Source organism: Chroicocephalus ridibundus, chromosome 14 (assembly GCF_963924245.1).
Source record: "Chroicocephalus ridibundus chromosome 14, bChrRid1.1, whole genome shotgun sequence".
NCBI lineage: Eukaryota > Metazoa > Chordata > Aves > Charadriiformes > Laridae > Chroicocephalus > Chroicocephalus ridibundus.
The window spans coordinates 6020074-6033901 of record NC_086297.1 but is presented as its reverse complement, the minus strand read 5'-3'; the positions used below and the strand labels follow the sequence as shown (position 1 = coordinate 6033901).

Below are 13828 nucleotides of genomic sequence, written 5' to 3'. Positions count from 1 at the left end.
TTTCATCCCAAGACCTGTTTTAAACATTTTTGTTCTTATTTTTACCAGCCGCTTCTGTTCAGATAGATGTGTCTGACAAAATTGTAGATTAATTATATATTCCTTTAGAAAACTTATGGAGGGCAGACAGTGCATTTATAAAGGATAGCCATACATTGTGATATTAGTAGTTGTGTTGCATCTAGTGAAACTGCTACTAAACTGAACTTGTGGACTACAGCAACAAAATCTAAACTGTTTTTTAGATTTCGTTGAAGTTTCAAGGAATCTCTTCTCTATGCAATTGAATGCAACGGATGGTGGCCAAAAATCTGTAGCATTTGGTGTCAGTGAAATGGCCGGCTTACTGGATTCAAAGGTAAAATGTGTGCCTGTACGGTGTTCATCGGTTGGGAGGAGATTATTGGAGAGCTTATTATATGTAAGATGACTCCAGAGCTTGGGCAGATGTTTAGTATAGCTCCGTATCATGGTGTTCTGTAAGATAACCTAGTTTCTGTGAAGCTTTTTAAAGCAACCTACTTTGCAGAAAGCAATTCGCGTTAATTATGTTGTGATTTGTTGTAAGTACGGACAACTGATTTACTGAGGTTTCTTCATGGAATACATACGGCTACTACCTGTGTGAGTGATAAATGAGTATTAGGCCCAGTGATTTGAACTACTGCTACAATGAAAATCACTTTATTCTAGAGGTGTCCTTAAGAAAGAAAGAGCATTTGCAGCATAGGAATACTATAATAAAATTATGTATTATTTAAAACACTGAAGAAAATGGGCTGTGTTGTATTCTTGGTACTTTAAAAATACTGTTATTAATCCTTTTTAATAGGAAAAATAATTGTTCCTTTGAAAGATAAGTTGGTCAGAATTTTCTTAAACATTTTTAGTATTTTCAGAACTTTAAATTATTTTAAAATTAAGATTATCCTCTAATTTTATTAACAAGACCTTTTAAGATTAGATGTTAAAGAATATGGAAGATGCGGTTGGTCATACATTCTAACCCTGCCTATTTAAATACACACAGTTTGTAACCTCTGACTCTTCGGAGGATGACATGGAAAGACTTAAGAAGGAAAGAAATGAAGCTTTAAAAGAAATGAGTAAATTAAAGGTAATAATTAATTTTTATTTGCTTTAAATTATTCAAGAGACTAGCTTCTTTTTGAGTGTATAAGTAATTTGCTGGTTTTCTTTTGAATTTTATTTGCAATTTTTGATTAATAAATAAAAAGGCAGAGCAACCAGTCCTAATTATGTTTGAAGATTGTATGTTTACAATATATTGCTGGAGACCATGAATTTTATTTGCTATACTGAATACTAATGCATTTTTTAATCTGGTTTACAGAGAAATAAGACTAAGCAGTCATTTCACAAAATGAATTTGGAGAAGAGACCGATTTGCATAGCAATTTTATTTAGCAATGTGTGATCCTAGTAACTGCAGTGTCTGAGCATATGCTAATACGTTTGAAAGAAATCGGAACTGGAGGGTAAATTAATCTGTTTTCAAAATTAATACATATTTTCACAGACATTACAAAATACATAAGGCCTAAAGCAACAAATATATTTATTGTTTCTTAATACCCTGGGTTATAGCCATGGTCTTATGCTCCTGAATTTCTTTTGGGAGAACTCAAAAAATTCTGGTTCTGCATTTAGCATTTCTAACTGTTGTTCTTGGACAGGACTGGAAAAATTGATCCCAGGATATAGGCAATTCTGTAAATTGCCTCCTGGTCCAAAAAAATTTGTTCTTGCTATAGATTACAAAAACATTGTACTGACATGCCCAGAGATGCGTTCTTCATTCTGTGCACAAAGATTCTTCTTCTGAAAACTTTGTACTGAAATGAAAGAACCCGATTTACATTGAACATTGAAGTAGTGAATACTTATCACGAGTCCTTAAATTGCTGATGTCAAGAACTGGCAATGATCAATCTGTAATTGCCTCATTTCTTATACTCTTCCCTCAGCAATCTACAGTCAAATACTTGATACTGAGTGAGAAATACCCTTGGTTTGACTCAGAATGAGAATCTTTATCTTTTTATAGCACTTTCTAACTGTTAGAACTTTTAACCTTCTGAAAGTGGTGTACCTACAGGTTTCTGGTATAAGTAGGTGAGTGAAAGAATGGTTAAACATACAGTGTTGAAAATAACTTGATGTGAATATTAGGCTGTACAGCAGTCTGTTAAAGCCACAGAAATGTCTGCTCATTTGCTAGGTGGCTAGGTAACAAGAGACTTAAAATGTGTATTTTTACTTCTGTCACAGAAATATTCAGTAAATAATCCTCAGATGCTCAAGAAACTTGAACAGTATCAATGAACTCTCTGAAAAACTAAGTTTTAGAGATTAAAATTTGGTTTTATCGCAGGTTTTATAAAAGCTGTTGATTCTCATTTCCACCAGAACTGTGGAAAGGATCTGTGTTTCTGATTATACAACTTTATTAACAGACATATGTTGTGGCCTAGAAAAAAAGGTAGTTGTACAGAAGGCAGGAGTACATTGATAGAAGTTAAGTATTGCTACCTGTAGTTTTGAAAGAGCTAATTGGGTTTTAGGAATAAAAACTCTACCTCTTTCACACCTAATCATGAATTATTTCTTCCCCCCCTTTTGTTTTAAACAGGAAAAGTTGTCTGAATCTGTGAATTTACAGAAGCAGTTAACAGAGGAGCTACAAATAGTCAAGCAAGTATGTTGAAGTTTCTTAAAATATATTCTCTTTTCTTCTTTTTGCTGTTTCTTGTGGAAGGGAGAAGGGAGCACTTCTTTCTCTCTTGATGCTCGTTTAGACTGTACTTTCACACTGATGTCAACACAAAGTGGTTCAGCTGTTACTACGAAGCTTTTGATTAGAATTGGAGAATATTGATCCTTAAGTTTTTAGAGCATTAATACTTCTCTGCTGTTGAACTGAGGTAGAAACCTTAAGACAAGCTGCATCAGGTAAGTTGGATAATAATGTAGTAGTACCTTTCTGGTCTGAAGTATTCTTGAAGTGATTTTGCTGTTCTTAGGCAACAGTGTGCCTAATCTACAGTCCTAACTTTAGCTATTTTATATGTCAACCAGAGTTTTAAGAATGAAAAAATAGACACGCTTGACGAATTCCACCTGGTATTTACCAGGAAAAAATGGTAGGTAGTGTTTTGTGAGGAATGTCTTGTTTCTGTCTCCATAACCATCTATCTATAATTATGAAAAAAGAAAAATCTTTCTTATGAAATGTACCCTTCTTTTGTCTCTTAAAGGAAATTTCCAATTATATGTAAGTCTCATGTCATTTATAGCCTGGATTCAAACCCAAGCAACTTTCCTGATTCCTGCTTCTACTGAACATCATCCCGTCAGCTCTTTTCTTCTTATGAGCTGATTCCCGTTTTTCTCTCCTCTTTTACTACACACGTTCCTTGTAGGTTTCTCATGGCTATCTGTTCCATCAGATGTCATATGTAAAAATGAAAGATACAGTTGAAAAATCTTTCCATGTACTGCTATATTAAGTTTAGGTTTTGCATTTTTGCTCATATATGTAGATTTGTTCAGCCCCCTGCATTATCATCTTTTAATTTTTGAACCTAAGAGAACTGCCTGAAAGCTTTTCCCAGTAATTTTGTGAGGTTCCCATCTGTACACTGTGGGACAGCAGGGAAATAAATTGGATTCTTTGTTGGATAAAATTTAACTGGAACTATGTTCCAGTGGTGCACTACATGTTCCCATTCGCTAGTGGGTGCTCAGTCTGTTGCTCTAGACTAGAGCAGGTGTTCAGTCTATCATTCTAGACTAAAGCCGGTACAAAGTACAAGCCCCAAAATGCAAACAGTATGGACGCCCGGTCCTCAGCATCGTTTGAATTCACATACTGCTCTCGTTGGGAAGGTAGACTTGGACAAAGATGGTTTAAGATGGTCTGTTAGAAGTGGCAGCAATGCCCTTTTTCAACCACCTGAGGTCCTCCTACTTTTATTTTTCAGTCCAGTACTGTCATGTGATGGTGAAGGTCAGCTTTGCAGTACCAACCTCCAGGGCATAAATACTCTAATAGTCTAGTGTGCATTTTAAGTAACTGCTGTTGAACAGTGAAATGAAAAATAAATAATAAATCATATGAAATTACATATGTAATGTGTGACCTATTTTAGGAGATACAAGCAGGCTTTTAATGGAAATTTCAGTTCTGTTTATACTTGGTGCATTTTCAAGTGTTTTATATGTATTTCTGTAGTTCAGAACGAATGTTGATACTGAGATTCGTGGTGATACAAGGTTTTAAAAAAATGGGCTACTTACAGTACAAGTTGCCATTTAACTTATGGTGATGCATTCTTGCTCGAGCTGAAGTTAGAGAAATGAGTTAATGAGTACATTATTGAGCCCTTATGGCCTGATTAAAAGTAAACAAACAAACCAACTTAAGTATGTGCTTAAGGTCTTCCATATTCAGTACAATTTAAACATTATTTTCTTTTAAAGTGCTGCTTTCCTCAAGAAACGAGGTTTAAAATTAGGATGCAGTCTGCCAGTCATATATAGGAGTACCTTTTGTGGTGTTTCTATTGTCTACTATTTGTGAATTGCAGAGATTACAGCTTAATTAGAACAGGCGTACAACTGTTCTGGTTAATGGACATGTTTTGTTAGTACTCATTAATCAAGTAGTGCTTGAGTTGGTAGCTAACAGGATAAACAAACTCTTAGGGTTAGAAATATTGCTAAATTTGAAACTAGGTAGTAATTATTTTTCTAATATTGGTCTATGGCAATTAAAATATATTAATTGATATATTTTTATTTTCATATTGTAATATAGCACTACCTTTAGGTCTTCCTTGAAATCATATGGAAGCTGAAATTGGCATAAAACATAGAAAGGCACTTTTGAGTACCTGAAGTCCTGTCAACACCATGAATGTGAAATCCGTAATGGTGTCTTTGTCTTTGGGGACGAGTCTGACTGTGTTCTGAGCTGCCTGAAAGTCCTGTGTCTTGCCAACCTGAATGAGCTCTTCTTTACTACAGCTTTTTTATGCAGTTATTGTCGGCTGAAGCACCTCAGCTAAACATAGTAAATGTGAAAGGTCGTAACGCTGTTTGTGGTATCCCATACTGCTGGACTTGTATTTCATAGGGCTAAGATTTGCCATTCTGTGCTTGTGCTTTCTAAGGGGAAAAGAGCTACTTTGAAGTCTAGGACCTGAATGGCTACTATTTTGGAAGCAGGATATAATTTATTTCACCCTTCCTTAAAGAAGTGTTGGGTTTAGTTTTACTTCATTAGTTTTTTTATTTTAATATATAGTAAATATACTCAAAGTTCTTTTAAAGGATGTTTCAGCATACAATTTTTGTGAAATTAATGAATAAACATAATTGAATTGTAACTACACTTTTTCGTGTAGTTTAAAAGAATACCTTTGTTCCAGTGTTTGTGGTGGCTGGAATATTATTCAGATAAAACCTCCTGACACTTGACTTTATACGAGGAAGAAATAGAAGCGTGGCTTTGAAAGAAGCCTGTACCTTCGGATTGATTCTATAAGGATTCGGTTTCTCTCCTCCAGCCTGCAGTTTCTTATTTGGTGTAGTGGCTTCATACCAGATTAGGACAAATGGTCCCATCAAGCTTTTGTACAGATGAAATATTAGCAGCTGCAGATTCCATTTCTGTTGCGTCTTCCATCATACAAGCCGTTGAATGGGACAGGAGAAAATATTGCTGAAGCGTGCTGTGATCCATCTGTTCTTCACTGCTGGGGGCCCCTACCAGCTTAAGCAGGAGAACCCACCAAGTCACCGCGGTGCCAGCTTCAGGAACTGTAGAGCTGGGAAACCTGATGGTATGGTTTCCGTTTGTGCCTCCCTGCTCTAGCAAGCAGCTCTGGTTTGTCAGAAAATTTTGCTAATTCAGTTGTAGTGTGGATAATCGTTTCCTTGTAATGTAAGAATCCATTGTTCGTTAATTATTCCTTTAGGTCTTTCACTGTTGAAATCTGGTCATACTTAGTCTGCTATTATAGAGAAATTAATATTCAACAATTGGGTTTCTGAAAAAACAATGAAAGGAGTAAAGGCAATTCTGGATTATAAGAGATTAAACCTTTATCTCAAGGAGGTCTCATTTCAAAATGAAGACCTCCCTTTTCATTATAGCAATTTTCCCATGACTTTTCTGATGTCAGTTTACTTAAATAATTCCTATGTGTGCATTTTTAAGATGCCACCCTTTGTCAAGGCCTCTGTGTTCATTTATATTAGTCAAACTTAGCAGCAGAGCATCTTTTCTTTTGTCTCCAAGAGTCTTTTTCCCACCTCCAGCCTATTACTGAAGGTTTCTAAATCATCCTTGGTATCAGCAGGGCCCATCTTTTCTGCTGTTGAGTCACAGTTTCTTATAGTGGCGAGAAAATGCCCTCTACAGAGGCAGTGATTTTGACCTCTACTGATGTAGTTTCCTAACTTCTTAGAAGCCCCTGTGTTCTTTGAATTAATTCTAGGAAAAAGAACTGCTATGCGCAGGTTGCAGGAGGAGTGGAGTTTTCTGGTGGTCTTTCAGTGAGTGCTTTCAGTCATGGCCCCTTGCACTGCTTTTAGCGCTGTGCCAACAGACAACTGTATAACGAACTAGTTGAATACCAGAAAAACATGCAGGAATAAACTTTTGAATAGTGTGTGTTTCCAGGTGGAGATGATCATCGTGTAGAATAGGCTCATCGAATGCTTCGTGCTTCCAAAAGAAAAGAAAATAAAAATCATTATACTTGCTGTCAAATTAAAGGCTATTTAAATGTATCTCCTATCACTTGTGTTTCTAGAACAGAAACCTATAAAACACCAATGTCATCTGTATTCATTAATGGTGTTGCTGTTTGCTACATGCAATCACTTCTTCTAATGCTTTATTTTCTGGGACCAGAATGTCCCTGGCAATCATCCAAATTGGTATTATATTGCAAAACCATTATAAATATGAGGAAGATGATGTCCTATATATGTCACTGAGATTAGCTTACTTATGGCCTGAAATAAATAGGTATTGTTTATTAAGGCTAAGAGTGTACAGGTTAAAAGTTATCTGAAACTGAGATTGGTAGATCATTTTACGGAGAAAACGTTATGAAAAATCATAGGAAAACCTGACTTGAAGAATATTGATTGCACGGAACAAATGCTTCTAAGTTAGGAAATAATAGAATTAAATCTGCCTTTGTAAGCTCTCTAGACATTTATATTATGACACCTGTTAAATATTACATGACATTTCTTCCACAAAAATTGGAAGAATTGGTCATTTAGGTTTTTCAGAAACAGCAATTTCAAGTCTCGTTTCTAGAATGTTATGTCCTACTTATTACAGATTCTTAGTATCTGTTTCTTCTCTACCTCTGCCCGTTTCCCCTCTAGTCCCATTTCCAACCAGGATATAGTTGTAACACTAAAATACAATAAACTAGGAATAGGATATTCACCCAAATATCCTTAGCTGAGGGATTTGTACAAAAAATTTCTAACTCTGTGAATTAGTATAATTTAAGCTTATAACTTTATTGATTCGGGAAATCAACATAAAGAGAATTTTTCCACAGATTAACAAAAAGCAAAGGGGGAAGATGTTCTACTGCTTTTGGTGCCAGTGAGCCTGTATGTCTACGTTTTTTGATGAGCAGTTTGTTTGTTTGTTCCCACTGTAAACTCATTTGTTGTCCAGACCTTTACTTTGACTTTTAAAATTTACAAATTAAACTTAAATTGAATTAATACTCAGTAGTAAAGTGAACTGAGCAATATCCTTCTCTAAATCAGATTTTACAACATTTAGGATTTGCTTTGGATGAATTAAAAGCTAACGGTTTCTAATTTTCTGTTTTCTATACATTATTTATATATAAATTTTATATAACACTCTTCAGTGATAATACAGGATAATGATATAAAAGCAGGAACTAGGCAGAAAAATAAAAACTAGCACTTATTTTGAGAACAATGTCAACTGAATACTTGCATTAGGAGTCCATCTACGTGATGTACGAACTTTGAATTGTGTGAATTCAGGCAATAATAGTAAAAGGAAATAACGTCTCATTAAAGCACTTTTTTAGTACGGAAGTGATGGGGCAGATTAACAGCACCAGATGCATTTCTAGAAAACCTTTCGTTCGATTAGATTTAGAGCAATCATAGAATTCGTAATTTAATTTATTAGGAAAGTTATCTCTCTCTGTAAATACCTATTTTTTGTTTGAACATAGTACACTTAAAAATTAGCAATTGAACCATCTAACCATGAATACTGAAAGGCAGCCCTAATGCCAACTGCAGTATTTTTGAGCTAAATCTGTACTTCTTTGTTAGCTGGAGTTGTAACTTTTCAATTAAATCTTATCATCTGTAGGAAGCCAAGGCAGCTGTAGAAGAGACAAGAGCCCTGCGAAGTAGGATTCATCTTGCAGAAGCTGCACAAAGGCAGGCTCGTGGAATGGAGATGGACTACGAAGAAGTAATTCACCTATTAGAAGCTGAAATTGTAGAGCTGAAAGCTCAGCTCACTGATCATTCTGGCCAAAATAAAGTAAGCAAAGCAGTCGCCTGTCGTAGTTACCATGGTTTCCTTGCTGTTGTCATGTATCTTGTTTTCATTTTCTTTTCATCTGCTTTTCTAAAGTAGGTCACTGTTTGTCTTGTATTATTCAATAACTGGAATGATGTGTAGTGAAGGGGGTAATGTGAAGTGTATGAGTCTTCCTTTATCCAGATATCTTTGGGCTCGGAAAATAGGAGCTAGAAGCATATGTGGATCATAGGTCAAAATGGCACCTCTCAAGCGTTAAAGCACACAGTAGTTTCTGGACTGCAGATATATTGTCTTTAAAGATTATAGGTATATTTGTATGCTTTTGTATTTATGTAAAAATGGCCTTCATCTTTATGTTTCTGTTAGGCAAATAATAACAATATGGTCCCATACTGTTCTTAAATAAATTTAGATGTAATCAAGATAATCATTTTAATGCTACTAACAGTATCCTGCCAAAAAAAGATATATTTTTTTTAATTGAGCCTCATATTTTAAAACCAATTCATCTCCAGGGAGGCGTTTCAAAACATGCTAAGAAATAAATATTGGAGGCACTCTTAAATTTTTCCCCATAATTGTGAATCCGTTCTCTACACGCAGTTTGAACAAGTGCAAGCAGGTTGGCATTTGTGTGTTTACCTTGTTTTTCTCATGAAAAATGAATGTGCATATGAACTGATGAAAAAAACCTACTGAAATGCTGCCTTACTTCATCATGAAAATCAATTCAATATTACAAGATATTAAAAGGTAAAACCGAGCTCTATGATACACAAGTTTGCAAAGAAGTGACATAGCAAGTACTTGTAGCTCCCAGGGAGGAATTCCTCTTGTCTAATTGTGAGTGTGTGTGATGAGATGAATCACACCCTAGAAGTTCTTCTTTCTGAACATCTGGGTGAGATCCCCCATCGTTTATGGCAGGTATCTTTGAAGCATAGTTTGTTTTCTAGGACTTGAATAAATATCAAAATCTTAAGAAACTCAGAGCATGTGGGTTGCTTTCTTAGAGTTTTGTTTCTGAGGTGCTAGCTTGAATTCCTGAAATTCTGAGAGCACTTGAAAATCTGAGTTGAGACTTGATTCTCTGTGTTTCTTACTCAAAAGAAAATCAATATCAAGTAGATACCAACTCTAGCATACTCTTTTTAATATAAGAGAGTGAGGTCCCTCTGAGGGCTTGCCAGCTCCTTCGCCAGTAGTGGATAGCGAGATTACCAAAGAAAGGTGTTTTAATCAACACTGTTTGACATCAGAGTGATCGCGATTCTGCTGCTTTGTACAATGTATACAAACAAATGTGCATGCTCATTTGCTTCGAGATAATAACTGGGTTTTGGTGGGTTTTTATACGGGTTTTATAGTAGGAGATCACCTACAGTGATGTAAAAGTTTATTTTTAATGATATTTTCTTAATTTTGGAGAGTATTTTGGTCTAGATCTTCTGTTCAGCAAACAGCTTAACTAAACAAACATGCCCATATACGTGTGAAGACTTTGCTCTCACACGAACTCAGGGACTCAAGCTGAAACCTGGGGCCTCCAGAACTTGATCTAATGGGACTCACATTCTGTATAGCTGAAGTACAGAGGAATGCATAACACCGATCAATACGTTATACAAGTGCATGCAGAGAAACCCTGGGGGGTAATTTTCTCCAAGATATGCCATAATTGCTGTGTTGGCCAAAGGCTGTACAGATGCAAACTAGTGGATTGCATTTGTTCACATACTGGCTATTTATGCCACCCTGCTGACAGATGCAGTCACCATCAGGTTGGTACTTTTGACCCATTCATGAATCAGTTTAAACTTTCTTAAATTTTAGCCCTAGCAGTGTTGTTAGCTGCCAGTTTCAATTTACCTTTATATCATTTGCCAAAATCTGTTGCAGTTTGGGAGCTGATTTACCAGCAGATCAGGCATATCTGCATCAGGAGCAGCTACGTTTTTCAGAGATGTAGAAAAGAATGTATCTTAAACATATCAGACATCTATTGCAGTTCACACCATGTATCTGTGTGAGCCATTGGAGGAAATTATTAGAATAAAAACCTTAAAATGTCTTGCCCAGGATAACATCCAAGACTTGAGAAAGAGAGTGACAGTGCTTGACTGCCAGCTGCGGAAATCAGAATCAGCTAGGAAGACCTTTGAGGTGGCTACTGAAAAATTGCTGCAATTTGTAGAGGTAAATTTGCCTTTCGATTCTAAAGATGGTGTGTAAGTGTACAGATCCATGTAGGAATTTACTTAATTTTTATGTTTTGCTATACACTAAACAAATGAAACGGATCAGATGATACTTTTTTTCACCTAATTTTTCACTAACTCATGTCAATTTCTGTGAAATTCCCCAGAGGAAAAAGGCAGAAAATGCAATATCTGATAATATTTTGAAATGTTATGAAACAAAAAAAGTGATTTATTATACTTATGTAATTTGAAGGGGCTGTAATATTTTGATTTTTACTTTTACACTTCTAGCTGGGAGAAACTAGACTCTTTAATTACAGATCAAATTCCTCACACCCAAATGGAACATTGAATTATAAGGTATTAACGTTTTGACTGTGTTGATTTATAAACTGTTAACTTCTTGACTACGGCCAACAGGTTGTGCATGAAATACTCTCGGATAACTCTACTTCCTCAACAGTTTTAAGGTAATGCAATGGCATAGTTATTAATATTTAAATGGCAATATTAATATTGAAAAACTCTTCTATTGTTTCAAAGTCTCCAAAAACTGTCTTGTAGCTATTTTTCCTATATTTTTTGCAATATGTTTCTGAGTGTCATTTTACTGGAGGAGGGGGAATGGCATGAATTATAAATTAGGCTTTCAGGATTCATCTTCATTAAAAACCTCGGAATTAAATTAAAACAGTTAGTAATTACATAGCTATGGTTGTCTGGATGTTTCCATAAAGTAATTATGATGTGCTAAGGATTAATTAAAATTGCAAGGAACCTTAACAGTGGGTTATAATTTTATTTTTTTTTTTTTAGATTTGCCCAAGTAGTTCTGAATCATCATTAATCCTGTGGCCTATAAATAAATTGATAACATGTATATCCATTTAAGTTTTATTACTTTTCTTGTTTAAAAAGGTACCTAGGAATATTCAACAAGTTTTAGAGCAGCCTTTGGTCCTTCAGAAGATCAGCATGATTGTGCCTATATATCCCAGACAGTGTGCCATTAATATTTACGTTAACAGTAAAGTTGTTTGGTTTCTGTTCTGCCATGTCAGTAAAGCTCTCAAGGAAATCAAATCTATTTAAGTGAAGTTACCTGGAACTTTATTTAAAAAAAAAATCTGCAGGATCAAATCAACTATTATATTGTAGATGTCTGTGTTCTCATATGCCAATTCTAATCAATTAAGTGCAGTTTCCATTGGCGCTGCACAAGAGTGATGTTGCATATTTTATGAAGTTCGTAGACTTTATGTTAATAAATGGATTAAAGTATAAAACACAAAGCTAAAGTGACAAACTGACTCAGTAACAGCGTAGAAGATAAGAATTGAGTCCCCTAAAGCAATGTCCTTTCTTAAATGCTAATATGAAAATTACTTTTAAGTAAGTTATTTTCCTGACACCCACTGAGTTTTTGACACTAGATTTTGAGACGTGAATGTTGATTGAACTTTCCAAATACCTTTATTGTACAGACAGAACTGCTTCTGAGGCAAACTCATCAATTTGGTAGTATGAATCTCTTCTGTTCAAACAATGAGACCAAAACCAATCTAGAAACACAAGTTTGCTTTATTAAAAGTAACCATTTCTTCTATGTTACAAATAAACACTTACTATTTCTTGTTCTTTTAGTGATAGAAGAACAGCATTATCTACTAAAACACTTCTTGCACGGTTGGGAAGGATTGGACCTCCTGTCACAACAGCTCTTGCAGCAGAAGCCAGAGACCTTGCCAAGTCTGTCCGTGCCATTTTGGAAGTAGATTGTGAGTGAGCGTGTGCATCTTTGTGTGCGCGTCGGCATGTATACATCCACATAAATACTTCCTTTCTTCCATCAAATGTTGTGGCTTTAGCATCTTGCTTGCTAACTGAGAGTAGTGGGTTTCAGTAGTCACCATGTGGGGCTGTTTTTCCAAATGTGGAAAAAGGACCCTGAGTAGAGGATCTGCGTGGCTTGGGTTAGGACTGTGCTATAGCCAAGGGGTCCAGAGTCCTGTGTCTTTCAGAATGGTAGAAGACCTACAAACGCAGGAAAAGAGCTGCTGCTGCTAAGGGCTATCCCCTTTGTTTTTCTAACCCTAACCCTCACCATAACCTAAACTTACCCTACCCGCCGTCAGAACCATCCCTTACAATTGGATTGGGCAGGTTGGATGGGCTTTGAGTAACTTGGTCTAGTGGGAGATGTCCCTGCCCATGGCAGGGGGGTGGAACTGGGTGATGTTTAAGGTCCCTTCCAACTCTAACCATTCTATGATTATATGACTGTTTTCATATGGTGATTTGGCCACTGTTCTGTTGTGTTCTTCACCCAGTAGAATTTGTTCAGTGTATTTAATTCCAATTCCAGTGCATTTAATTCCAACACTACAGAGCTTCCTTAATTCCGTCTGCTTAAGATTTAGTCAGTACTTCCTAGGAAGTACTGCAGAATAAGGAAAAATTCGTATCTGTCTAGAGTTAGAAGTGGTTTTCCCTATTAATGCCCTTAAAATATTAAGTGCATTTCCTCCTTAACTTTAAGCAGATATCCCAGGATAGTTTATTGCATGCATTTTACCAGTGTCAAATGGGTATAGTAATAATAATTACTTATTTAAGTAAATTTGGTATATTTTCCAATTTACTGAAGGTTGTGGAATAAATAACAGTGAGACTTCTATGGAAAATACATAGAGTAAAGAAAGAACAAAAAAGTAAATCAAATCTTTATAACAAACTGCATCTTGAATTATAATGAAGTCACAGAATATTTCTGGATCATAAATGCATCAGGTATTTCTTCATGTTATGTCTGATAGCATGTATGGGTTTTTGTTAATTGTCAGTTGAAAATTTATTCTGTTTATATTAATCCAAAGAGCAGAGTTTGGTTCCTCTTTTACTAGCTTATAATAAGAATACAATGGTTTAATAAATCAAGAAAATATTTATTCTTCTGAGGTTTCACCTAGGAGCAGGTAGATTTCTGAAAAGACCTCATAATTCAGAGACCTACAATACATTTCATCCC

The 13828-nt window shown here is 35.5% G+C and overlaps 1 protein-coding gene across 5 annotated transcripts in view; it reads left to right on the top strand.

Moving 5' to 3' along the window:
* STXBP4 (syntaxin binding protein 4) overlaps positions 1-13828 on the top strand; it is a 75075-nt gene that overhangs the window by 24723 nt on the left and 36524 nt on the right. For all 5 annotated transcript variants that reach the window (XM_063351651.1, XM_063351652.1, XM_063351653.1 and 2 more), the window contains 7 exons: positions 246-358; positions 1031-1117; positions 2654-2719; positions 8420-8596; positions 10679-10795; positions 11221-11270; positions 12445-12578. In XM_063351651.1, the coding sequence (XP_063207721.1) occupies positions 246-358; positions 1031-1117; positions 2654-2719; positions 8420-8596; positions 10679-10795; positions 11221-11270; positions 12445-12578 (744 nt within the window). The remainder of the gene's footprint in view (positions 1-245; positions 359-1030; positions 1118-2653; positions 2720-8419; positions 8597-10678; positions 10796-11220; positions 11271-12444; positions 12579-13828) is intronic.